Genomic DNA, 27,548 nt, shown 5'->3' on the forward strand with positions numbered 1-27,548 from the left:
TCACATCTTTCTCAAGTTAAGTTCCCTTACAGAGAGCGTATTTTGAGACAGCCTGCCTTTCTACTCACAAACCAAGTGAATGCATCAGCAAAAAATCTTTTGACCTTCAGCCATGACTACAGAGGTGGCAATTCTAAAGATCATCCCTTTCGCGCTATTTAAGCCCACCCAGCCAACGTTTGTCTGAATGCCTCCTTGCAACAGAAGCAGCAGAATTTTACCTCTCCAAGATACAGTAAGACAGTTCTGCCTCTGGCTGTCAGTTCCCTTGGCACAAAGTTCACAGAAACCTTCCCTGAAGATTGCTAGTGACCACTGAAAAAGCAAGTGCATTACTAGCATCCTTGAAGTTTCTGTCAAACAGCTAATCAAGCTGTAAGTTTCACCTAGCACTCCCCCAGGCCTTGCTGCAGCTGCTGGAGACCACACTTGTGCTAGCATCAGCTGAGGGGAAGTCAGCATTGCCAACTACTCCTTTTTTCACAGCACACATCCCTTTTGTAAAGGCAGAGGAAGAGGATGGCTCTGCTTCCTCCTTAAAAAATAAAAATAAAAATAGTAGCAAGCCACAGCCAGACCCTTCCGTGCTTTTACCAGTCCTTTTTTTTTAATAACAAAAATTGACCTCAATACACTGACACTAGCCACTATGCAAAGGGTAATAAAGGTAACTAAAAATTACTACCATCTATGAATATTTAACCTAGCACATGCACACCCTTCTAAGCTTTGGCCCACTACTGCCGCATCTGAAAGCGTCAGTCACAAACAGATTTTCTCCTGAACAGGCAACTGCTGTTAGGATCTGAATGCTTTCAATACAATGCCTGCGTTTCCCTGGGTGAGAAATCTTGATGCACAAGCATGGAAGGAAACTACTGTTCTCCAACCAGGCCATCGATATCTCAATCGCCAACGGACAAGACGCCAGTGAGAAGCCTCATTTCTCAGATGCAAGCTGCAACAAGATTAAGGCCCTGTCAGAGATATTGACATACATTTAACTGCCCCAGATATTACTATGAATCAAAAACTGAAAAGTCTTTGAATTTCCGGGTATAAGTGACTTGCCATGGCCACAAGATTAGCTTTCCACTTTCCACTGAGTGTGAGCTGCTAAGCAGGGGAACCTGTATGATATACTGATTCAGAATATACTAAGTAGATTAAAGAAACACAAGCATGAAAGACAGGACAGCTACACAAAAATTGCTCAGAAGCTTAAACAAGGCTATCTAAATACTGTAATAACAGCTTCAGAAAGGTTGTACAATACTGTTTACACTCAAGGACACTCTCTGCTTCAACACCCATAGGAGGTTCTGGATATACTGAAGGGAATAAACTGGATCACACCGATTTTTAGTTCCAGAACTTCCTGAATCAGTGATGGGCTTCAGAGAGGACTTATCTGCATCTGCAAAAGCAGATGGCTCTTCAGGACAATAAGCTGGGGGTCAGGCATGTACAATGAACTGGAAAACTAGTTTGTGCTCTGAGCGTCAGTGAAGATGAGAACAGCTTAATGGAACAAATCAGAGGGTCTGAAATAGTTAATTGGCTGTCTTGTTTCGGAAGAACTTCAGCTGCTAGATCTGACTGGTTTTCATCCCCTGTTAATCAGAGAAATGAAAGGTCTGACTTCTGAGTCAGCAAGTCCAAGCTTCCGTTTAGTGCCTTGAACCTGTCAAATACTTGATCTTTCTCATGTTTGACTCCTCAAGTGCTTAAGGCTACATATGGGCACGTGGAAAGGAAAAAACCTGAACAGCTCATGTCTTGAAGCAAAGCTGTGTTTTCAAAAGGATACTTATGGTCAAAGCTATACCATAGCCTGAAGAGCCATGCACTTTCCTGTTTCGTCCTGTTCCTTCTTTCAGAATCCGGGCCGTCCTGAAAATAAGATAAAAACACACTGCATTTTTTCATGCAGAAAAAACCTCAAATCATACATTCCAATCATTCGCACTATAACATCCTGTCCAAAAAAGCCAAATTACTTCAATATTGTACTTAGACTGCAGAAGAAAGCTATTTAGAGATATGCTTATACTGAGAAGGTTACTTTCCCTAGAAAGACCAGAAATAACTGTGCAGAGAAGTATGCGCTCTTCACTATCCTCAAGTTACCTTATTGAGCCCTCTGCCATCCAGTTCCCTTGACTCTAAAAGCTTATCGCACAGTTAATGCGGTAATGGAGATAGAAATAAGTCCAAAACTGATAAATAAGCCTCACTGATGTCCTGCCCCCCTCGCCCTCCACAAATAAGCGAACTGGAATAATCCAGACTGATTCCTGTTCATTGCTTGGTTGGCTTCCTTATCTAGGTCTATTTGATGTCCTTGCCCTGAGGTTGTTGCTGCCTTGCTTCCAAGGTACAAGGGAATTTACCATACCTGATAAGCTCTCACAAACCTGGTGAAATGCATCACACTAAAAAGAAACATGCTTAACAGGGAATCTGTATAAAATCACAACTGAGGAAGGTCATGCAAATTTCTTAAGTGCTAGATCAACCTCTGAAGTGGTAACAGGGTTAAACAGAATCCCTTTACTAGCTGTGCTGCAAGTCATCGCACCAGCTGGTCTGCAGCTGCATTTGTTTGTACTTTTGTCACTGTTCTGGGGCTTTTTTGGCCAGAGGCCAAAGTTAAACACAGGAAAACAGATGAAGTGAGAACGCCTTGTATGAATCATCTTCCAAACTACTAGAAAAAGAACAGGATGGGATTGCCCTGTCTACTTCTGATTTGAAAAAAATCTATGATGCACCAAGAGTTAAAGCTTAGTACATAACTGTGACATGCTGCTAATCTTGGTGTGCTGAAAGAAAAAGGAATCCAAAGGGAACTGACTAACAGCATCCATAAGGAATGCAATGCACAGCTAAAGAGGGAAACAAATGGGTAAGTGCTTTATGTTTACATGGGAAAAAGGCAAACAAGTTATTTCCACACAGACACTGAATGAGAACAGAATACCCATGCTCTGTTAAAGCAATTCCTCAAATACTGACAAGCTCAGGCTGAACTGGCCAAAGCCATCTTACCACGATACCACTTCCTAACCTTGGTTTTATGCAATAACTGTGGCCTTCATTGTAGAAGGTGTTTTGAGGCCTGGCCTTCTGGTAGCTTCCAGATAGCTACAAAACCAAGTTCACCTTTTTTGGTACCAAAACCCACCATTTCAGAATCTATTTTGTGTGCTGGACACAGGCTTCTACAACGAACACAGAGAAGCCTAATGCAGCTTCTGCAATGGAAGAGATGCTTCCTGAGCAAGTATCTCACCTGTACAACCTGTGACAAAAACAAGGCGAGGCAGGAGAAACCACTAATAAGAAAGCTGATCCCAAATACAGCAAGTATCCCATGGATGTATCCGACCAGCCCGAACACTAGCACCATACCACCCGAGGTTTACAAAGCAGGGTTCATACACTTGCACCCTGTGCATCCTCTGGGTCCAACACCGTCTGTCTTTCCTGCCACTCAGCTTCCTCTAGCAGATTCCTACATAAGCAACCAGTTGTGCTACTGAACAATTAGTGTCAAGCAGTAGTCTGGGAGAGTATAAACTAAAGTCTGGACAGAGGAAGTTCCCAGTGAAGCCTCAGGAAATGTTGTGATGTTTTGTGTTCCCCACCCCCCAACTTTTCGCTCCTCCTGTGAATTCGCTCGGTTTATAGACAAGGAAAACTGAAATTTCTGCTACAAACCACAGTCTTCTGACAGTCTTGTTTGTCGATAGCATATTGCAAGGAAAAAAGTCAACTCCTGGGTTGTTAACGCTACATAGAAAGCTGCAATAGAGGTTCACAGCAACAGTTTCCTAAATATAAATGACAAATTTCTAGTGCTCCTTTTGCCTCATGCAGGTGGTAGGTATTACGGGTAAGATCCAGCTGGCTTGAGACACAGTATACAGGAGCAGAAATCAGATCTGAGAACTCAATCTTGGATTCTAAGCAAGTCCAAGGGCCAAAATTGGGTATCAATTATTGAACAGAAGCCAAGAGGATTATCTCTGGGATAGTCTTGGGGAGGGCAGTTTATGCTGTAGCATGTCGAAAGCAAGCATGTTGGGCAGGTGGGGGAAGAGGAAAGCACATTGTTAAATAGAGTGTATTAGTAGATTTGGGAAGGCTTTTGATGCCCTGTAAATAGAGCATACACAAGAATTCAAACACTGCAGCATTATACCCAATACCACAGAATGTTTTTTGGTAGGCATTACTTGAATATTACAAGTAATATGCATCACTGACTTGCCAGCAAAGAGAGAAAGGTTTTATCCATACAGGTAGCTTCTGCAGTTCTTTATCATCTTAGTTACAAAATGAGATCACCTAATAGAGAAGTTATGTCATTACTTACTCCTTGTAAGACTTGAAAGCTGTCGTTAGTAGGTGGAGGATCCTGATCTGGGTCAACCCCAACCCTACAGAGACATTAGGAAAACAAAGCAAGTGGTGTTACTGAGGGTTGCAAATGCTGTAAGTTTGGCAGAATGCATTTTAAAAGCACTTTAAGCACCCAGCAAAGCTGCATTCAGAGAGGTTATAAGAATAGTTTGAGGAAGAGCTGTCCATTATACCCTTGCAGTTATATAGCTATAAACAAGGTATTTTTTCACTCAAACAGCAACTACCTATAGATAACAGCTTTAACTCCATCTCAGCATCAACTGCTTACCTTTGTTGCCAGTTTTATTAGGACACTGACAAATACTATTTTTGCCTTAAAAGGTGAACTCTTCTTCAGGTGAGAACAGGTGACATCATCTTCAGTGGAGAACATACCTTATGTCCATGAGCACGAAACCAGAGACTAAGGATAAGACTAGCCTAAATATTTGACACAGAAAATACCTTAGCTGCCAAATAGGCCTCAGAATGGCTCAAATATACAATTAAAAGAAGCCACACACACCAAGTTTTAATGCACTGTGTGAAGCAACAAAAATACTTTATAAAGACTCATAATATTAATTTGCTTCAAGTTTCATTCACCTAACACAACACAGCCACAGTGGATTAACAAGAGGCCTGCTTAGTCAGGTCTCCCACCGGAGTGAGGGAGGGTCTGCATAATGAGATGGTGGATGATTACAGAATAATGTGTTAATAAGAAACTGTCTACTACTCACTTTTGCATAGTTAGCAAGCATCTTATTACTGAACCATCTTTTCACATAGTGCTCCTATCCAAGATGGGTATTTAATCCTTGTAATTATGTTCAGGTTTTTCTGGTCTGGTTTGGGAGTTGCTATTTGTTAAGATTAGACTTGTCTAGTTTTAAGTCTTGTTCATGCCTCAATCTCTGTTCTCTCTTTCAGAGCCTAGACCTCCAACCTCAAACGTTAGGTAAGATTGTCAGTCTCAAATGTGTTGTGTTTCAGTCCTACCATGTTGCGTAATAAGCGCAGGAAAATGCACGCAATAACAAAAACATATTGTCTGAAATGGCCAACTTCTTTCTTTCCCCTGTCTTGGAAGTGACTGAGCTGGTTTAGTGTAATTTCTTTGTTACCTAGACTTTGTGCCAACTCTTTCTAGCCACAGCATTTATGCAACAACCCTGAGGATCACCAGAAACCAACGGAACCTTGCTGCTGAGACCATATAATTTGTTTGTCCCAGGGACAGACGCTCACATAAGGCAAGCAGTGATCCAGACATCATTTACCTTCAGGAACAGCACAGATTACTAAACTAAAAGGGAATATCTTCAAATAACTTCCAGGGCAGCACTTTCTAATAGAACAATAGAAGAAGAAAAGTATGCGTTGAACTAAAGTTTTAAGTCATCCTTGTGGACTCACAGCCAATCCAAGGCCTCAAATGACAACGTACTTCAGGGAAAACCCAGAAGGCCACTCTAAGATAGCCTGCAGCAGCCACATATAGCTAGTGCTGATCCAGTCCTCTGCTTGGACTTTTTTCTTGAGTCTCTTTTCTTTCCTCATCACTTCCTCTTTCCACATACAGCGTCATCTTAACCCTTAGGCGTATTTGGCCTTGGAATTCATTGGCACTGACCAGCCTCCATACTAAAAAGCTTCACCAGTTTAAGGGAACATTGGACAGACGGATTGAGTACTGGATTGTAACATATGCTAAAATAAAGTGTCACACACAAGAACTCGGAAAGGTTACAAGGGCTTAGATGTCACTGCCTGGACTATCACTAAGCAGCGAAGACATGATAAGAAGGGTTTTCAGCAGGCAAACTAGTTACCTAATGAAGCCTCATGCGGAAAGCTGACAAGCAACGTCAGGAAACCGACCCAGGATGCCAACATACATAAGATTGCGCATTCCTTTACTAATACACATAAAAAGAAAAGAAAAAGATTTCTGGCTTCCCAAACTCCAGCTGCACGTTGGGGAGATTCAATGCACTACACACAGCAACCACCCTCGAGTTAGCCATACAACTGGCAATATCAACAGGGAGTTTGAGAAGCTCATTCCAGAAGATGAACATAGCTTGCATTCCCTAAATAGTTTTAAATTCCTGGGCTACCCATCCACTTCACAGTACATACGAAAACCCAGACAATTCTGAGTGTCTCAGCTTTTACTGAACTTACAAGGCTGTGCATTTGTTTGGGGGATTTTAACTGCCCTTACGCAAGGGAAGGGAGCTTAGTGGAGGACCAAAGCAGGATGGCCATAGTGTTCAGTGAAAAGTCATGGTACATCACAGGCCAGGTGTTTGGGTTCATTGTTGTGCTGAAGAGGAAAATAGAGCTTTTCTATATTAAAATGGTTCAACTTCTAGAAAAAAACTCTTACTACAGATGTTTCTTTTAATATTGAAATAGTACATCAACACAGACTTACCCTTTTTAAATTTTTTTCAAAGTTATTCTTCATGTGAATTTCTACTTTGAGTATTTCTAATTGTTTACTATAAATCACTTATTTTTTCTCCAGTTCCTGTTCCAAACGGTGTTCCTCAGTTCACAGAGTAACACAAAATACATTGCTATTCTGAATTCCCATGGCTACTTTTTGTATCTTTTAATGAGCATACTAGATCTCTTAACCCCTACTTTAGCAGAATTGTATAGGAAGTTTTATTTTTATGTAGCAAGTCAGTCTGTTTAAGTTTCAAGCTATATACACCCTGGTCTCATGACAAGCATCATGCTTTTGCAGGCCCTGCCCCCATATTTCTAAGAAAGTCTCATGTTTATCACCTGAAACAAAACAACAGCAAAACCCAGTCAAATCTCTCCCAAACTCCTTTGCAGTGAAGAGAAGCGCAGAAAACATTTAGTTATGTCATCCGTCCTTTACTACTTCTGTAATTTAAAGAAAAAGTAAAGCTGATGCATGTATGTCTTCAACATAATTTTTTTTCCTGTTCAAAGAAAAAAAAAAAAAAAAATCCATCTCACATCCTTAAGTATGTTTAAAAAGCTTCCTGTAATTTAGATGTGCTGTAAAGGCCAATATCAGTTCTCATTTATTTAATCAGTTTTTACGTTAAGAAAAATTGTTACGGGGTTGATTTACGCATATCCCCTCTCAGAGATCAGGGACACAGAGAGGGTAGCCTTGCTAACGACTGGGGTCTTTTGCTCAAACCCTAGCAGACAGGCAGGTGAGGAAGCAAGCTCTGGGTGAAAACAGTGTTTTGCTGGAGAAGCGCAGATTGCGCGCTGAGGATTGGGGGGCACGTCGGCTGTGGGACAGCCAAGGCCAGGGCAGGGCAGATGCCAGCAAGCATCTTTGTTTTCCCCTCCACCCTTTCCGAAAGCCCATTGCAGCAGTTGTGTGTGGATTCCCCGAGGGTGTACAGTAGGAATTCAAATAAGTAACTCTTAAAAAGCAGATGTCAGATGAAGAATATGAGCAGTCTTCCAGCTGTAATGCACATATATCCCAAAACTGGTGAAAAATCCATCTACTTCCCCCACTGGCATCAATTCAATATTTGATAGATACCCTAATACTTCAGTACAGACAGTTACTGGTACATACAGTTCACCCATCTTTATTTCTGCCTTGGGAAGTTTACTGGAATCTGTAGACAAGAGTATGCTACAGTAAACATCCAATTAAAGCATATTTCTTCACTCTTCCCTAATTAAATTTTTTTTTTGTTGATTTTGAGGCATAAAAGGTTTTTCATGCTTTCAGAATTCCAAAATAGCAAAGGGACTATTGCTGAGCTCCTAACGCTCGATACCAAAGCACCCCTTTTCTGCTCTTAACTGACTCCTGACCTTCTTGGTCCTTATTCTACAGCTAGAACTCCAGCATCACACGTAGGAGAGCAGTTACTCAGTTTTGATCCCTCAAAGGCTAAGCCTATGTATAATTCAGTAATTTAAGCAGTGTGGCAGAAAACGGTTGACAAACAAAATGTGGAACGCAAAGTGGAAACCAAGTGTATGGGAAGGAATGGTACGAAAAACAGAACTACTTCAAGTTCTCCACTATGTCATTTTAAAGTGGGTGGAACCATTTCTTCTGATACTTCAAAAACCTTTCCAAGGCCCTGAAACACATAGACGACAAATTACCAAAATACCAGGCTTTATTACATTCTAGCATCTGTATTTAGTGTGGCAACAGCCAAGACTGACTGTAGTAGATAATAGTTCTCAAATTCTCTGTACAAGCTAACATACTGCATCTCTGGCAAATTTAGTAGTTGGCTGGGAACCTTCAAGTGTCACAGGATACGTGAAAAACTTACCATTGCCCCACCCCAAAGACTTCTTTTTATACAAATATTCTGTATATATTTGTATATGCAAACGTATATGTGCATACACACACTCTCCTGTAGCTGCCAGTTACAGATTTTTTTTTTTCCTTCTTTCTCTATCCATGTATCAGTTCTAGAAACCATCAACTGCAGACGACCAGGATTCTGAAGGAATACTTAAGAATACCTGTGTGATTAAGGATCATAGGATCGCATCCATGATATATCAGCTTTCAAGTCTTCCCAGGCCAGAAACACTAATTTCGCTTCATTAATTACCCATACACAAGAGTCAAAGGATGTGATGTTTTGTGGGTTTTTTTTTAAGCGGAAGACATGACGTGTGATCCACACTCTCCCAGCTCAGAAGAGAACAGACTCAGAATTGAGGAACATCTACAGCACTCTGCAGAAAAGGAAAAGCAACAGCAGCATGCCGTAGTATAGAAAAAGAGCACACCCTTTGTGTTATAAAGATGGAGAAAGCCAAGCACCAGGTTAATTTGGTATAAAGGAAAGCACAGTGTCACCTGAAATATAGCCAGCGGCTTTCATTCATCTCTTCCACCGATGGAACATGGTCACCAACTCTGGTACAGTACAAGAATGCAATGTGAGTAACAAAATGCTCATGAGATGGTAGCTTTACAGAGCTGGCAAAACAAAATAAACCAACAAAACCCCTACCCAATCAGAAAAGACAAAGCATACAAGAATGGCAGAACGATTGCAAAGTGACAAAAATTGTATAAATTAACAACAGCAGCACTTTATGATTGAGATGTCCAGTGATGTTCTTCATTCCTTCAGGTTCAGGCTGGCAAAACACCTGTATTCAGGACAGGCTACCTCCCCCAGAAAATTAGATTCAGTAGCTCTCAAGAGAGCTGCTACACAGAGACAGAGCCAACCTAAGGCAAGTCCTACCACTTCGGACCTGCACATGGTCTAAAAGAGAAAAAGTCATTAGAGAAAGTCATGACAGAGGCCATCAATACTGCCCAGTTTCAGAGCAGTCCAACACAACTGGCAATACATACTAAACCACTCAGTTGGTTTAACTAACAATTGACTAACAATCTTTAACATAACCAATCTCCAGTCATAGGAGAGTGTGCTTTTACTCCTTGCTTTGCCTTTTTCAATTGTACTTAAAAAAAAAAAAGAAAAAAAAAAAGAAAAAAAAAAGAAAAAAAAAGAAAAAAAGAAAAAAAAACAACAGAAAAACACAAGTGAAGGCATGTTTGGTTTCTAGAACTATGTAAATTCCTTAGCAGCTTGTGGGGTATTTTCCCCATTTTTCCATGAAGGTATGCTACATGAACTATATATTGCTTGTGTGAAATAAAGGCACAGATCGTCAGAAATCCACAGAGGCCTCCCTTTACAAGGAGCAGGTGTACACATCCTGACTGCAGCCTCACATCTCAACGAACCAAATATTTAAGACCGTAGCTTGTGCTATGAAGAGCATGCACTCATCTAATCCTTGAAGGCCCAGGAAAATACCAGACTTTGGATAGATTTGTTTTGGATTCCTGGTTCAATAGCTCTTCTCCCATATGGACACACACTCCAGGTCAGAGCACTCGGGTCCAAAAGGCCGACACTGAGACGGCTCTGCACACGCAGCAAAAACTAAAATTAAAAACTGCTCAAAAACTTCCCTTCTACAACTTCTTTCTCTTTGCTGTATATGTGCCAAGTTAGAACACTGAAGTTTTCCCAGATGTCTATAATGAGTGCAACATTTTTAGAACATTTTAGCTATTTTGGAAGAGTTCAACTGTTTCTCAGAAGATGGCTGAGGAAGAAGTTAATTCCCACCACCATGTTTAAAATACCCCCACACAAACCAATCACTAAAAAAACCCTGGAATTAGGCAAAGTTGTTTCTGGTTTGTTTTAGGGTGGCTTCGGGTATTCCTTTACTTGACCTAACCAAGGTAATGACTCCTGAAACTGCCTGCTGAGGCTTGCCAGAGCTTGGCAGTTAAATCCATATCACCCATGTGCTCTAGATATATCTCAACCAGCTCCTATGGGGTCTGGGCCTTCCCCACTCTTTTTCTCTTTAGTGTGAATTGCTATGTTTCAGAGCACAAGAACATAGATAAGCAAGCATCTCCCATGCTTACTTCCAGACATCCAAAAGAGGAGGCAATCTCTTTCCTTACCAAGGGAAAAACCCAGAGGGGTGAGGCTGGAGGTTTGGAGGCTGCACTGCAACTCCATTAAGACAGATTCAAGCTTAAGGATGAGAAAGCAGAGACTGGGAAAGAAGGAGGAAGATGGGAGAAACTAGAAAGGGAAAGACAACTAGAGAAAATAGTGTGGAAAAAGATATGGTGAAAGGAAAAAGCCCACAACAGAGGGCAAAGGACAGCGCCCGTGTCTGTGCATCTGCCCTTCCAAGGCAGCAGCAAGCAGCACGAAGGCAGTGAAGTGAAGGATCTAAGTTGCAGAATAATGGAAACAGGCTGCAGAGCAGAAGGATGCAACCTCCTACCGGACACTCCCCACTCCAGTCTGGAACATAAGACAAGGCTGGGTCCCAGCATCAGCACTCGCCTCCTGCCATCGCAGCACGCTGAGGCATGTTATTTAAGAAATGCACTTTTTATCATTGAACCACCCTGGGTAAGATACTAGGGCATAAACGGAGACTGCCACCAAGCTGTCAGTTTTACCACCATCCCAGATCGCTGCTACGTAAACTACCTACCTATGTGAGACTTAGCATTTCCAGATTTCTTTTTCAGTTTGCTCATTTAAAGAGCGGGGAAAAAAAATCACTAGATAAAAAGCTGTTAAAAATATTATATTGGCAAAGTCAGACATAAGGCAGTAAATATCTAAGTTGACCATTCAACCTTTAACTTTTCTGGTAGAAAGACATCTGAAACATTTTAAATTGAAAAATATAATGCTCACATTTAAGATTTGGAAAAAGGTTCCCAAGTACAACTGAAATTACTTCATTAAAACAAACATGAAATTCCTCATATGAAGCAGTTTATGAAGGAGAGGAAGGCATTAATCTACATGTTGCTTCATTCAACATGAAAAGAACCAGGTCTACAACCTCTAATGAAAAACGGAAAAATCATTATTTTGCAACAGAAATGCTAGGAGTTCCCTTTTTTCCTGTAACAGATAAATGAAATGATAAGTCAGCTACTTTTCTGAAAAGAGGAACTTTGCCAGTGGTTTTGATTTATAGGGCTCTCGAGTTTGCTGAAATCGTTAAAACTTCAGACAGGAAATTGTTTCTTTGTTTCAGTCTCAAAGGACGAGACTAGGTTTTTAATATCCAAGTCATGCTTTAGTTTCTAAGAAAAAAAAAAAAATCTGCTGCTAGAAAAGCATAACTGTTTACCACTCACATGCTTGAATGTGTCTGCCTGTTTGACAGCCAAGAAATTCAAACACTTGATATCATGGCTTTAACTCCAGTTTCTTGTGTTAATTTTTGACTTGCTCAGCATCAAGTGGCACAAACCAGAAGCATTTAAAGATCCCATTATGTTTTACTCAAATTTTGTTGTCATGACCTCACTTTCCCAACCAGTTAAGCAGTAAACTGAAGTTAAGTCTGTGCTGCAAACCATAGGTCCTCTGCTTAGCTGTACATTTGAGCCTGATCACTGGACCCTGGTACACTGGTGACATACCCTGTCTGGAAATATAGCTGCTCTTCCGATTACTTGAGACATTCAGAACAGAGCAACGTGAGGCAGGGAGCATTTTCCTCCTTATACTGCTTTTTACTTTACCAAAAATTAATTTTCATGTTAGTCTCTCCCTCCTTACCTACTTCTTATGTATTTCACATCATGGGAGCGAAGGGACCACTAGAAGTAAAGAACAATGCATGCACCCCAATGGCCACGCAACGAATGGTGCAGCAGAGGCTCTGAGCCACAGCAAAGCAATTCTGGATCCTTGTGCAGGGGTTGCCCCATGTATGCCCACCACTGCCTTCCATGAAGCCAGGCTGAAAGTCTTGGGTGAAGTCAGCTCTCCGGCACTATTCTACTTCAATTGTGCAGCCACAACCTTAAGTCAGACCCCTGGATGCTGACGTCTGTCTTAGCTCTTCTGACCTGCCCCATACAACAGCCCTGCACCAGCAGTCCCTCAGCTCAGCCCATTGCAGCCCACAGGACCCACTGAAGGGGCCACCCAGGAACCCCACTGTTGGGCAGCATTACAGTCATGGCACTCTGCCACACAACATCCAGGCAAACTGAACCAGCCCAGAGAGTCAGTCAGCCCGGGCAACCCTTTGTTAAAGCAGGCCCTTTTCTTCTCAGCACCACACAGCAGCAAGGCCAGCTACTTCATGAGGACTTTGCAATGCCTGACTGGCTTTCCATCGTTCCTCCCACAAAGGCTGAAGTCAACCAGGACACAACTTCTGTGAACTTCATACGAGATCTGGACTTTTAAGAGTCCACACAAATGCTGACATTTAAGTCCAACACACAAGTGGCATTAGTTTTCCATTTCCTTTCATTCATTTAATCTAGGAAGCAAACGACCTTTTATTTTTTAACCTCTTATCTGCTATATAATCCTGTATGGGACCACTACTTATTTCCAGTCTCTTGCAATCTCATCTGCTGGGTAAGTGCCAAGGCTCAGAAAGCATCCAAAGCCACTCCAGGGACAAATTGCCTACTGCACAGCTGCAGGACTGCATCAGCACTTTATAGCGTGCTGCTGAGCAAGGTACTGGAACAGCGTCTCATCTTCATCTCCTCCTGTTTATTCCACTGGGTAGAAAGGGATGGAAAAGAGAAAAGCATGATATTTCCAAAATTCAGCTGACAACTAATTTGTTGCTTTCCTAACTCTGTAAGGTCAGACGGGACTTCTTGCCTTCCAGCAGAAAGGGCTCTGTTGCAGAGGGTATTTTACCAGCACCAACTTTCTAATCCTCGATCAGCTGCACAAGGCTGCCACCTCCTGGCACAAATCTGATTTCATGTGGTCTCACAAAGTGCAGGCTCCATCATCAACAGAGCAGTGCCCATCAAGGCAGCTGTAGGCAGACCCATGCAGTTCTCCAAAATACTTCCCTACGTAGAGTTCCCTTGTTTACATGATATCCTTCCCTTAGTAAGAAAGTTAAACATTTCTTTTCTGTCAACCATGCCAAACAAATGACAGTTAAAATTAATGCTTACTAGCAAGGGTGGGTAAACCTCCCAAAAAAACTAAACACTCAAAACTGTGGTTCAGCCAACTGTCTTTTGGCAGCTACTCCTCTGGGAATGGTATCATAGCCTTTCCACTTGTTCTGTCTCGTTGGCCACACTAATGATTTTTGCCAGCAGAGTGTACCCAAAGGGCAAGCCTGGGATGGATACAGTGTTAACGCTTTCTCCCTTCAGGAACAACGGATCAGCCAGGCTCTTAAAGTCTCATTACTGAACCAGATTTGCCCTGCTAAAGGAGTAAGTGCGTATTCTTGGATGCTTCCAGAAACTGCTGCACAGGCTTGATGAAGAGAGAAAGAGGAAAAAAAAAAGGCGCTACCTCAGAACTAACTAGTTTCCATTTGGCCAGGAGCTGGGCCACATGCTAGAATTCAGTCCTGCCCTGCTGCTGCTGACCGAGGGAGCCCTGTGGCAGAGGTAACGGCTGACTGCACTCAGAAGCTGCCTTCTGATACAGGCAGATTGAACACAATTCCTCTTCACCTAGTTGTTCAGCAGCGCATTCCATCCCTTGCTGGATGACAGAGTCTGAAGGAAATACCCAGCTACGCTCCCTCAACAAGAGAGGCACAGGCAGCAGGGCAGGGGCTCAGGATGCCAGCACCTGCAGCGAGAGCCATTACAGGCAGTTTTGTTGATCTGGCTGCAGCCACGCTTCAGAAGATGCTTTGGAGGGCAGACAAGGGATATCCTCATGTTGGCCATCTCAGAGGCTGCAGGCAGATCTTGGCAGGCTTCCCTCAGCCGTTGCAAGCAGACTGGAAGAAGCGTTCTCACCTCCACGCTGCTGGCAGAACCCACCTCCTGCTCCCTGGTACCCAAACCTCGGACAGTCGATGCACACTGCCACTTCTGTAGACACCAGGCCTGCCCTGCTTACCAAAGTGTATTAGTACGGTTGTTCCTAATATACCACCATCAGACAGAAATCTGCTTCTGTTGCCAGAGGTGCCTAATGGAAAGCTGCACATGGTACCTATTCCAGGTATCTCGTTAAAGGCATTATACGGCCTTCACATAAAACCAGAGGCCAGTCAGGCTGGGCTTAGAAATAGCATTATGACGTGGTATCTCAAGATCATTAATGACTCAGCCGCACTGCAATTGTTTTTTGTTGATGATTTCACAGCAGGTGTTGCATTACCTGTTGTCAGCGACATGCCCTTCAGAGAGCCTGACTGCCTGGAAGTGATGCCTTTTTCTGGTGTGCTAGCCAAACCTCTGGAACTTGCATGTGAAGACAGTTTTGAAGGACAGAAGTGGGTTTGTTTGGCACCAGAGAAAGGAAACCGTGATTTCCCAATGTGTGCTGTTAGACAGAGCTCAGATACTGTAAATTACTGCTGTATCACTTGTCTCAGGCTGGAAGTGTGCTACCTTCACTCCTATCCATCTTTTTTTTCTAACCTACAAAGCACCTGCTACCTATTGCCACAAGTTGTTCATCAAAGTTTCGAAAAGCAGCAACCATCCCTAAGAACAGTCAGTCCTTCTAAAGACTGAAACTGGTTTTAACCAAGATTTTTTTTTTCTGTCCTATCACAAGACAACAGGAGACAAATTCTGGTTAGCGCAATTTGAAAGCAAGACAAAGTAAGCTTTCAAGTACGAAAGAGCATGGATAATTTACACACGAAAATGCACTGAAGGGTTTGTACAATGTGTATTGTTTTAATTCCATTCTATTTAACTTTGTGTGTCCCCCCAGCTGCCAACACTTTCACAGAATGATAACATATGTGGTCTTTAACAATGATTGATTCCCTATCCCCTAGCACTTCTGTTGTTAATTATCCTCAAACACAAAGGTACTTGCAGCCCTACAATACCAAGTACTGGCCAGCATTTCCAGACAAACAGCTATAATCATGCTGCTTACCCATTTTCATAGGTCTTCTCAAAACAGGAGGAAACATACCCAGAAGACCAGCAGGATCCCATTTATCCTGATTGTTTAAAGTCAGGCTTGTTTGGATAAATGTTTAAAGTGCATTCAGTTTAGCACCACCCACTAAAGACTCCATTTCACTTAAAAACAAAACAGGGCCATTACCAAGAGGAAGATGACACGGAAATGCCTTAGCATAACAGGAAGACAAGTTGATACGGGTCCAAACAGGCTAATTATTTCTTTTCAATATATGGCCTGCTGTATCAGGAAACACTATTCCATATCCTACTGAGCTCACAAGGACCTAGCTATCTACCTGCAGAATGTCAGCGAGCTTTAGGCTGAATCCAAGCAGCATCAGTACATTTTATTTACCAGCCTCCAGTAGCACCTTCCTCTGTAATACATAGAGTTCTAAATGCCTAGAACACCTCTAGCAAGCTTCAAATAAGTTCTGCACGGCGATTCCCGATTGATACAGTTGTCATTTGAAAAGTGGCATTTCCCCAGCATACAGTTGCCTACTGACCTGATGTTCAGCCATGACAGCATGGGAGTTGTACCTCCACCGACAATCCACACGGTGAAAAAGACGATGAGGAGAGTTGTTGAGAACATCATTTGATGTGAGTAGGTAGCAGTATCTCGTATAGCCAGAGCAAATGCCATGGCTCCCCTGAGACCTATGCGAAAGAATGAAATAGCAGGGCTTCAGAAGTGCACCCGTGCTTATTCATGACAGCATCTTTCTTTGCTCCCTCCCTGCCACGCAGGCACAAAGTGACAGGAAGAAAGCACTGGGCTCCAGCGAGTTTTCATTCCTGCAGTTTCCCTGATAAATTATGCCTTGGGATGATTTAGAATATAGTTTGCTCTCATAGTTTTCTGTAACTTAGAAAATCCACTAGTGCCAAGAAAAGGTGTAAATATTTCCAGAAACTAACTGGAAAGAAATGCAGAAACAAACAAATCGTGGACAACAGCAAAATACATTAAGGAGAACAAGCAGCTGCCTGAATCCAAATCAACATGCTTCTCTAGTTGATTCCATAACTGTAGCATAAATTCTTGATATGAAATTTTTATCAGCTGGAAAAATATTTTAGTTAATAATATGCTCAGAGGCAGAATATATCAACCCCCACCATCCCCTGCCCCAAATTATGAAACTCCACTAGCAAGGGCAAGCTGTAGCATCTGCAGACTACTTTAGTAGGGGAATCATAGGATGGTTAAGGTTGGAAGAGACCTCTGGAGGTCACCTGGTCCAACTCCCCTGCTCAAGCATGGCCACACCCAGACAGGTTTTGAATATTGCCAAGGATGGAGACACAACCACCTCTTTGGGCAGCCTGTGCCACTGCTTGGACACAATAAAAAAGTGTTTTCTGATACTCAGAGGGAAGCTCCCGTGTTTCAGTTTGTGCCCATTGCCTCTGGTCCTGTCACTGGGCACCACAAAATCAGCCTGGCTCCCTCTTCTTCACACTTCCTTGTGTAGAGAGGCATCCCTGGCACATCTTGAGGATGCACATGTTTATGCACGCAGACTCCATGATTTGCTTTAAATTACAAACTTAAACAGTTATCTGTGTGACAGAAATCGTGAAGCAGTTTAAGTCAAATACCTTGCTTTCTCCAGCTAAGTGGGAGAAGGCAGCCATCAGCACACCTCGATTTTCTCAGCAGGTATCTGTTTCTGCACAATGTGTACATCATCTCAGCTAGAAATAATCTGCTGAAAGAGATACATCCCAATTCCCCCATCCCCTTCAGAAGCACTTCAAATGAAAGTACTCTATTCCCACCAAGAGGTATCTGCTTGCTGCCAGCAGCTGGCATTTCAAGATGTCACTCTTCCGAGACATGACAGACTTTCTGTAAAGGTTGAAAGATACATGACGGCACACTGCAACAACCATTAAGTCATATATTTAGAATGCATGGATGTGGATTTTAAAAGCAGAAGGTAGTACTACAAATTTCTTACAAGTTAAAAATAAGATTTTTTTCCCTTACTGAACATTTTTGCTTTTACCTGAAAACATCATCATGTGCTGAAAGTTCCAGCTGATCTTATGCCTTCTGCCCAGATTCAACAAGAAGGAGAGAGGGTAGATGTGTGCAGCTCTGCCCAGAAAGATTGCAATCTGTTCAGAGCTGTGGGTTAAGGATTTCACTTTTCTGAGGTATGCACTCCTGGGTAGCCATCTCTAACACGAAGCTTCTGTTTTAGTCAGAGGTTTATGTCATGATATCAAGTGTTCTTGTTATTCTGTCTATATAAAACAGACTTTCACCAACTATGTGCATACAGAACTCATTGCACGGAATGCAAATTTTAACTAATATAACCAGTTTTTTAATGCACAGTGAAATTATACCTAATATTAAAATTAACAGTTGTACAAATGAAGATCTTACTTTAAAAATTCACACTTGAAACAACTATCACCACCACCATTCGATTATGTGTTTCAAACCAACTGAAATGCAGTCCTATGTACAGAAGGAAAACCAACATCAGACTAGCAATTGGCCACTCCATTACAGCTCCTGCAGAGGCAAAAATCTCCTACTGGCTGGCAAGCACTTAAGAGCATAGAGTTACTAAGATGATAAATCCGAAAACTACTTGTCAGCACCAGAATGAAGTTCAATGTGAGTAGTAAAAGAGTATTGCAGAAATTCATGACAGTAGATGGTAAGCTTCTTCCCTCCCTTACTGTGTTGTAAGACAGCCAGCAGTCCCAGTGAAGATGCAGAAAGCTGAATGCACGCTCCATTGTCTAAGGAACACTTTGGGAGAAACTAGAGTCATGTGCTGAAATCCTATGAAACGCCAACACAGCTAGAAGCCCACCAAACACTGACCATTTGCTGCTGGGATAACAACATTAGAAGAATGAAACAGCTCTTGTGGAAAAGAAATAAAACTATGCAAGAGGTCTAGACACCACTGGGTTGTTGCCATAGCTAAAGTAGAGCAATACTCTCTGCAGGAAATTATGTCTCTAGGAAAATAAGATTTTGATTATTATTTTGTACAAAAAGCTTCATGTAGTTGTTCCAAACAATTTTTATAGCAGTCCTTTTGAGGATTTCTGCAGAAATCAGAAGCCATCATGACAGACATATGTAGCAATAATGGCTAGGATGTCAGTGACACTGAGGCTTTAGCTCTGCCTTTGCAGTCCAACCTTTCTCTTTCAACAGCTGATGATGCTGTTTCACCTCTGCAAGGTGTTAATTCCATGGGAACAGTAGTTGTTGAGGCAAAGTGTGGGTGCTACTACCAGCTGCCCTCCACACAAAAGTAGAAAAATTCTCAAGAGGCAACAGAGGGTAAGTGCAGTGGTAGAAAAAATGTGGAAAATGTAACAAAAAAGTAGGTGGGTAGGAAAAGAAAGGAACAAAATCAGTACTGAAAACAAACCCAAGAGAGACAGCATAACCCGAGAGAGGACAGAAGGCCACAGCAAAGATGAAAAACTGCAATGCTTAGTATACCAGATGCAACTATTCTGTTCATGACTTTATCCAATGGCTGCAGGGCTCTGGAGCATTTTTTAGGTCAGAAGAACAGACACGAGGCGACACAGGAGAAAAATCTATTACTGTTTCAGAAAAAAGTAAATGGCCAAAGGAAAATAAAGACAAATGTGATAATCCCTAGAAGGAGTACAGAAGTGAGAGAAAACAGTAGAAAAGAGGAAATGAAAGAAGTATGTTCTGGATTAGGCCCTGGGTTTTACCTCCACTGCCGACAGCCTTACTCCTGCAGCAGGCAGAGAGAAATCAGGACTGGAATACCAGTTCCCATTGCTTACCGCACACTTTTAATTGCTCTGAATTTTCAAGCAGCCAGAAATATAGTGAAGAAATAGTTACACAAACCATTTGAACCAGGGTGGGGTGCAGAGAGGAATCTAGTGATTCCCAGTTTACATGAGTGTGACTACTACAAAAGCACTAAGTTTTGGGGAATTCAAAAGCCAGGTACCAAATCTGCCAGGGACAAAGGGAACTGCACACCCACCTCTGACAGCAGCACCTTTCAGCAGTGTGTAGCCTTCATGCCAGGGTCTGCACCACAGCTCAGTTCCTTCCTCCTCCATCATCCAAGATCCTGACCTCTACCTTCCAGGCATTGCTCAAAAATAATCTGTTCACCTGCAGTCCTTTTTATTTACTTGAAGTTTGTTTGCTTTCTTCAAGGAACCATTGGAAGTGAAGAGAAAAATTAATCCTTCTCTAGGCCTCCAAAGTTCAAATACCAGAGCAACATGAGCACTGCTGGGTATCAATAGCCAAGTCACACAGTAAAGCACATTCATTTATCTATCTTCTGTAATTATATAACTTCTAGCAGTTGCTCAGGTACAAAGCCAACAACCGTGTGGCATAGATGCCTTAAGGCTTTGATGTAATGGGTAACCAAAGATTGTTCTCAAAATTATTGTGCCTGCAAGACACCAGGGAAACTGAAGTCAGCCATCATCCTCTGTTTGGTAAAGCCAACACACACCACAAGTTTTCAGGCACATGAGATAACAGATAAACCTCACACAAAGCAAAAAAGGATACAAAAGCTCCAATGATGAAGACTGGGCTGAATATGTGTTTCTGGAAAGTAAACAGTGCCAAACCCATATAAGAAAATATGAAGTTCTCAGCCAGGAAGTGCAATACCTCAAAGAGCTAGGGGGAAACAACCAGTCATGTGTTAAAGGCCAAGCAATAAAGATGCTGTTCAAAAACAATAGTAGATGGACTACTACAGCAATACACCGTATAAAAGGTGAAAGACAGTCTTGCCTGCTTAGTGCGACTTCTTGATTCAACCGACAAGTTATTGTATGTGTAATGTGCCTGGGTGATTCCACAGAAGAGGACAGCCACCACACCTGTGAAGAGAATCACATGTAAAAATCAGCCTGGTTACTGTGTGAGCACAACACATTTTTCCTTCCCAAGTTCTGTTTAATCTCTACATCATCCCTAAACTTGAGATTTTTATGAACCTTATTTTCAAGTGAGTTATATTCCAGGTTGGGGAAGCAGTGTTTGAAGCAAAACATTGCTCTAAAAGCCTTTGTTACACAGTGAGCTGCGCCTTCAATGACATTGTAAAGAATATAAAAAAAAGCTTTAAATACCAACATCATGTTTTTCATAGGAAGGTTTCAATACGAAAGTGGAAAAAAATGGCTGCTAAGCCGGACAGGACTTGTGTCTCCGTGCGTTTGAATCCCAGCAACTCACCAGTAAATCCACAAGCTTCTGCAAGCAAGAAAGTGCTCCAGGACATCAGGAAGAAGAGAGCCGTTTCCAGCAGGGGGAAGCAGTGCAACTTGGTAAACTTCGTCACGTTAAGTCATTTGTTAAGGGATCAAAAAAATAAACACTTTGGCTTCCCTATAACTAGTATTTACAAAAAACACTTTTATGCGCCAACAAGTAATGCTAGTTGGAAAACAAAACACTTTTAGTGCTGAAAAACGTCGATTCCATCACATCAAGACAAACTTCAGAATCAAGGCACCCCTTGCAGTAGTCAGTTTTGGATATTTTTGCTGCATATCCGTGGCATGACTGTGGCTGCACCTGTTTGAGATAATATCTTACTCCATGCCACGTTTCCCTGCAAAGTGCTGGCAGGGAAGGGACCTATACCTGGCGTTCCTTTTAGATTTTAGAAATCTAAATCCTTTTAGATTGTGTCTTGGGGGGGGGAGGGTTGTGTTTGCTTTGTGTTTGGTGTGTTGTCCACATCCCCCTCCCAAATAAAGATCCCCCCCAGTCTTTAAATAAAGCATAAAGTACGTTCAGAAGCATTTAATTCACAGGGCTGTTCTGGACTGCAGCAACCCTAAGATGAAGTAGATTTATCAGAAATTTTCTGCTCAGATTTGTTGACACATCTTTTTCAGCAAGCGTGGCTACTTCCATATTTTTGGGCCAAAACAGAAATCATGCCTACAACAAAATATATTTCCCCTCCTTGTGTTGATGTGCTTTAGAGTATAAGTCAACTCAGAGTTGCTTAGTCTTTCACTGGGAATAAAAAGCAAGTTCATCTTCCAGGAGAGCAAAACTTGAGGAACATCAAACGAACACTGAATTAACAGTTCATGCAGCTACTGAAGTAGTGGAACAGATTTCAGTAGCGTTAAATATAGCTCTTCATGTACTACAAAAGAGTTGTTCACATATTCATAGAATTTTTTGGCATTTTTTTTCCTCATCACTACTCTGGCATCATGTAAACACTGAACAGTGCACTGTACCTGAGGTGCAGACAGCTATGCGCAACTCTGCAAGCAGACACAGAAAAAAACCACGTGCTAACAGGGGTGGTAGGGAGATCCCTGGTCTTTCTGAAAGCTGACAACAAGCACAGTCGTCTCTGAAATCCAAGTGGAAGGTCAGCAAGAGCACAGCAAGGAGACTTGGAACAGTAAGATGGTAGCACTCTCCCTCGCTCACACAAAGGCGATCGGTACCTCAATGGACACATCAAGGCTGCACCATCATCCACCACTGCTCCCCATGCGTAACACAGCTCCATCCTGGGCTCTCTGCAGCACTGCACTTTCTAAAGCTAATGGCAGCACTGCTGCTTGAGAAGCCCTGGCTCAATACAGGATAAAGATGTTAAAAGCAATGAGCAGCACTGCTTTTCACAAGGACCTGGAAGGTCCGGGGCTCACAGCGCTCCTGACTGCCTCCTGCAAGCAGCAGTCACGTAGCCCAGAAGACTCTGTGGGAACAGACTCCTGTGGGTATTATCGCAGAATACGGCATTGACAACAAGCCGCAAGTGATTAACACCAGAGGCAAACAGCTGGCAGCCTGTCAATGGGAGCCTGGTTAGGATGAAGCAATCCTGAGGCCGGCCACCCACTCCCCACCCACACCTACTTCTTGCTGGCATTCTCTGCCAGCTTGGAGGAGGGCAAGGGCTCCGAAACACACACTTCAGCTGCAACCTTGCTTTGTCAGAAGGTTGCCCTCCAAACAAAAACCCAAACTATCATAAAAAAAAAAATTATTCTCCATGACAGATGGCATTACTCCAAATACAAAACCCAGCATTTTTTTTTAAAAGGTTAATTCTCCACACAGTCACTTCTCCACATAAATCATCCCTCTAGAACTTTTGAGGATGTACTGTTACACACAGCTAATTCTGCCTCCCCGCCCCCAACCAGACCTATTTTCGAAGAACTTGCTTCTGAAGCAGCAACATCCACCGTGGGAACAATTAGAACCCCTCTTCCCACAGAGAGCTCGGAGAATCCCACCACAAGTTTATCCCAGTGCCTGGCTCTGAAGGCATTCATGGACGCTTAGGAAACCGGACAGCCACAGTCACTCCATGGGAGAGGGAGAGGTTGAACCTTGTTCTCCTGAAGTTAGGCAGGGACCCTTGTCAGAAATAATTCCTCATTTACAGCCTTTTCTGGCAGCTCTGTGAATCAAATTATTTGTTCTTCTTGCTCTTATTATAAGTAATCATATCAAAACATTTTTTTAAATCTGAAATGAAAACCTGTGCTCATCATTTTGGAGGAAGATGAAGGTGAGAGAAAGGTAAGGAAAAAAAGTTTTATTATTTCATACAATAGACAAAATTGAAGTGTTAATTCGAATTAAGTTATTATTTCTGTTTTCTTCACTTTCTCTCTTTATTCCTTAAACACGACCTCCTGCTTTGCTTCATTTCAACCAGGCAGATTCTGCAATTTAGAAAGAAAATACAAAGTGGTACAATACCTTAACCATTATAAAAATAACCACAGATAGTGAGGTCAAGACAGCTTGCTGAAAGCCAGAACAAGTCCTTGTATATTACCTGCATCATATCTGGAAACTAAGTATTCTGTCTATTTTCAAAGGACAATGCATGACTGCATGAAACCACTCATTCATACAGGGGTACGGTTAGAGGTACTTCACAGCCACAGGAATAAGAGTCTATTAACTTAATTAATTACTTAAGTTATGTGGTCTTGTCAGCTATGAAGAGTAAAACGCAAGCTTACACTTTGCTTCTACACTATTGCATAATGTTAAGTATTTTCCCAAAAGAAAATAGTTAAAATTGTATAATTGAGCAACAATTTCAGGATTTTTTTGTTTTGTTGTTTTCTTAAAAAAAAAAAAAAAACCCACAACAAAAAAAAAACAAATTCGGAGGCTGCCTTCTGAACAATCTCCCCCCTCCCAGCCTTGTAGCACCCTCCTGAGCACAAACATTAGAAACAGAGAGAACCAATTGCCGTTTCAGAAGCATGATTTCACAAAATGGATCTGAAGGTATTTCAGCTGTAATTAGTGGCCAACCAGCAAGCCAAAAAAACCCACAGCAACAGCATTTGATCAGCTAGAGCTAAGGATGGCTGGCAGCCTAAAAGCCAGATGAAGAATCATGGTCCTGAGCCACATGGACTGTAGAACCATGGAACTGGAAGACTGAATGTTAAATCATCAACAGCACATCTTCCCCCTTATACATGGAGCGTTTTCATGAGGCACACAGATATCAGACAAATCTGCACAGTGTATATATAACAAGACACAGCAGAGACATTCTTATTTAAGACGAAGAGTCACAGGTTCATAATTATTGAATGAAATATCACATTTTACCCCTTTTAGGTCAGTTTTCAAAAGTCCAGGCAGATCAAAGCAATCTGAAATGTGTACGAATATGATTATACCAGTCTGTCTAAAAGCAAAGAATTTGAATTTTTTCCTGAAGAAGCACCACAATTTCTGGAGCATGTCAGGCTCAAGTTCTACTGCCTAAGCCTAAACCAAAACCCACACAGATCACCTGGTGAGCGCCTCAGAGCTCTAACCAAAACGCAACAATAAGCTTCAGGAAAGCAGGACAGGCCATGCAAAGTACATCATGTTATGATGTTAAACGTGGTACAGGTACAGTCTTATCCAAGACAGACGACATCAGATTTCCAGCAGAAAGGTTAAATGCAGGACTCTCAGAAAGAACTCCATGGGGTCAGAAATAGCTACTAATGATTTTGCTGACGATAGAATCAAACATCGGTTATCATAAGGGATGTCTGTCAAGCCTAATAAAAAAAAAAAAAACAAACACCTGTTTTTTTGATTTACGAAAAAGAAACTGAACACTAGGACGCGCCCACTTAGGGCCTCGCCTTGATTTGCAGCATGCAGCAATGTCACTAAAACTTCTAGTGTGGCTACAGTTATATCGGAAAAAGGTGATTTCTGTGGGTACCTATATGCCTTTCTATAGGCAAAGGTTACATGAATACTGATCGCACCTTCACACTCATTAAAACAAGCTAGAGTCAATTTTGCTATAGTTGGAAACAGGAGAGCCCTGTTAATACCTGAATGTGGCACCTAGCCTGGAAGAGCTAAACGTGAGAAAGGATATCAGAGCTGTCACAACCCCTGTCACTGCTCCCATCATGAAAGAACCACTGAATATTCCCAGAAAAACACCAACCGACTTGAAAAATGCTGCTGCATCAAAAGCATGGGTGTTTTCACCTGTTGGCTGGTAGGCAACTATAGATCTAGAAAGAGAGTAACACAATGAGAAGTTAGAAGTGGCATCAGAAAAGTATTATTCCATAACAGCAACACCTGAACAGCAGAAGAGACAATCCCATACTGAAGGCAAATTTGCCCTTCTAATGTATGCATGCAGAGGGATCTTGGCAAATGTTTGCAATGTTTATTAATTCAGTTCAAGACAGTCCCCTTAAATTCAAAATAACATTTCTCTGAAAAAGCATTTATTTTAGACAAATACCAAAAACAATTAAGTAATTTCAGAGAAGAAATTTGGGTAGTTACTTACGAAGATAATACAATGGCAACAGCATCATTCAACACGCTTTCCCCAAACAGAAGGGCATAGAGATCAACATCAGCGTGCAGCTCATTAAATATTGCTAGCACGGTAACTACAGAAAGAAAAGAGAAAACCACGCTGGCTGATGTTCCAGTCACCCTAAAGCAATAAAACCCAGGAATTGAAGTACAGGATCAAAATGAAACTGGAAAACAGGGTAGTGATGTTTATCTACAGGCAAGCAATTCCACCATCAGTTTGAGGTAGCTCCATCAGGAGGTGGCTCTGTTGTTCTCTCTTCTGCACAGTGTTTATAGGAAAGCCCCCATGATCAAAGGGCATGGGGCAGACAAAGCACTCCTACCAAAGCCCGGATATTTTCTGCAGAACGTGTTCCATGTAAGAAAATCAACAAAACTTTGTACAGATCTTGCTACTTTTAAAGGCTGTTGATTGTTGGCATATCTTTATTATTCCAGCCACTGTAAAATAATGCTAATAATCCTAAGTGTTCATTATGCATGCGTTTGCACAGAACTTGAAAAGGGCAAGGCTGCTAAAAATTTACAACCATCCTTTCAAGAAACTTCAGTCTGAAATGAAAGACCATGATCTTGAAGATGTTTCCATGTATGAGCTTCAAAAATCACATGGTGATTTTTTGCATAAATTGTGCAACCACCAGCTGTTCAGAGCTCAACTCAATCACAGGAGCTACTTCCCATTTTCACGCAAATCACCACCCAGGGCCTCAAATAAGCTGTTTTAAATGTCAAGCTTCATACTTCACCACTCCTGCCCCCAGGCCCTGACACACACCAGTTCTCCAGACTGACCTGTCAAGCACAAACATGTGTATGAGCCTGCTGGACTTTGAAGGATAACTAGATTATTTTAGCAAAAGCTCGAATTACTTTGCCAGAAGACTATTCTTCTGCTTGAACTGGTAAAGCATGAAGTTAATTTGAAGGAGAAGAAAAAAGTTCCCCACACCTAAAGATCCTAAAAGCCTCAAATATTGCTCTAAAATTATCCAATGATCCAAGCAATGTAGCTAAAGAAGAAGTCCTGCTACCCAGACAATGTAACAATTTCATCTATTTCCACATATAAGCTTGATGCACACTAAACAAAAACCTACTGGGAAAAAAAAAAAAATCTTTAAAGTATCTGAACAGGAAAGTTACAGTTTTCCCCAAACATAGTATTACGCCATATCAGTCCCGCACCAAACTGGCAGAGAACAGCTTTCACAACACCCAGAAGGTGCATGCATTTCAGAGAAGTGGATCAGAGATACTAGCATAACATAACTGAAAATAAAAGTGCTGTTAATATCTTTGTGCTACGCAGCCAACAATCCTAGCAGTAGGATTACTTTGGAAGGTTATTAAAAAATTTTCAGCAAGCTACCTGGATCAGTGGCAGATATTATCGCTCCAAAGAGGATGCAGTCTGTATAATAGAATTTATCAGAGAGCTGACCCACCAACTTCATTAGTTTCACAACCCCGTACATGAGATTCCTGAAGAGAAAGAGGATAAAACAGCCCAAGTCAAACAAGCTGGAGCATTTCAGGCAGGCAAAGGAAAAGCACAAGCAACAATATTTCAGGCAGGCTTGGTTATGCTACAGCTCTGTGGGACACCGCCACATTTTAGCACTAAGCTCTCAAATTCATTTTCCTCTTTTCTCTATGAACTGGGTGAAGTGATATATGATCCAGAACATATCATTTAAAACAAGTGGAGCATGAAATCTGTCCACACAACTAGTATGCAGAATCCACAGGTTTCCTTTGGTAGAAAAAGGAAGCATTTTCCTGCTCAAAATTCCCCTCAGT

General features: G+C 41.9%; 1 protein-coding gene across 2 annotated transcripts in view; it reads right to left on the minus strand.

Annotated features, from left to right (window-relative positions):
* SLC9A7 (solute carrier family 9 member A7) overlaps nucleotides 1-27,548 on the minus strand; it is a 72,439-nt gene that overhangs the window by 8,698 nt on the left and 36,193 nt on the right. The window contains exons 5-15 of one of the 2 annotated variants that reach the window (XM_075427420.1): nucleotides 27,118-27,230; nucleotides 25,711-25,816; nucleotides 25,282-25,423; nucleotides 21,114-21,219; nucleotides 20,667-20,755; nucleotides 20,436-20,549; nucleotides 17,887-17,998; nucleotides 16,378-16,531; nucleotides 9,263-9,322; nucleotides 4,382-4,445; nucleotides 1,811-1,893 (exon numbers count right to left, since the gene is read on the minus strand). In XM_075427420.1, the coding sequence (XP_075283535.1) occupies nucleotides 1,811-1,893; nucleotides 4,382-4,445; nucleotides 9,263-9,322; nucleotides 16,378-16,531; nucleotides 17,887-17,998; nucleotides 20,436-20,549; nucleotides 20,667-20,755; nucleotides 21,114-21,219; nucleotides 25,282-25,423; nucleotides 25,711-25,816; nucleotides 27,118-27,230 (1,143 nt within the window). The remainder of the gene's footprint in view (nucleotides 1-1,810; nucleotides 1,894-4,381; nucleotides 4,446-9,262; nucleotides 9,323-16,377; nucleotides 16,532-17,886; nucleotides 17,999-20,435; nucleotides 20,550-20,666; nucleotides 20,756-21,113; nucleotides 21,220-25,281; nucleotides 25,424-25,710; nucleotides 25,817-27,117; nucleotides 27,231-27,548) is intronic. The other variant, XM_075427431.1, reaches the window with a different exon arrangement.

The sequence above is a fragment of the Opisthocomus hoazin genome, chromosome 1 (genome assembly GCF_030867145.1).
Source record: "Opisthocomus hoazin isolate bOpiHoa1 chromosome 1, bOpiHoa1.hap1, whole genome shotgun sequence".
NCBI classification, from domain to species: domain Eukaryota; kingdom Metazoa; phylum Chordata; class Aves; order Opisthocomiformes; family Opisthocomidae; genus Opisthocomus; species Opisthocomus hoazin.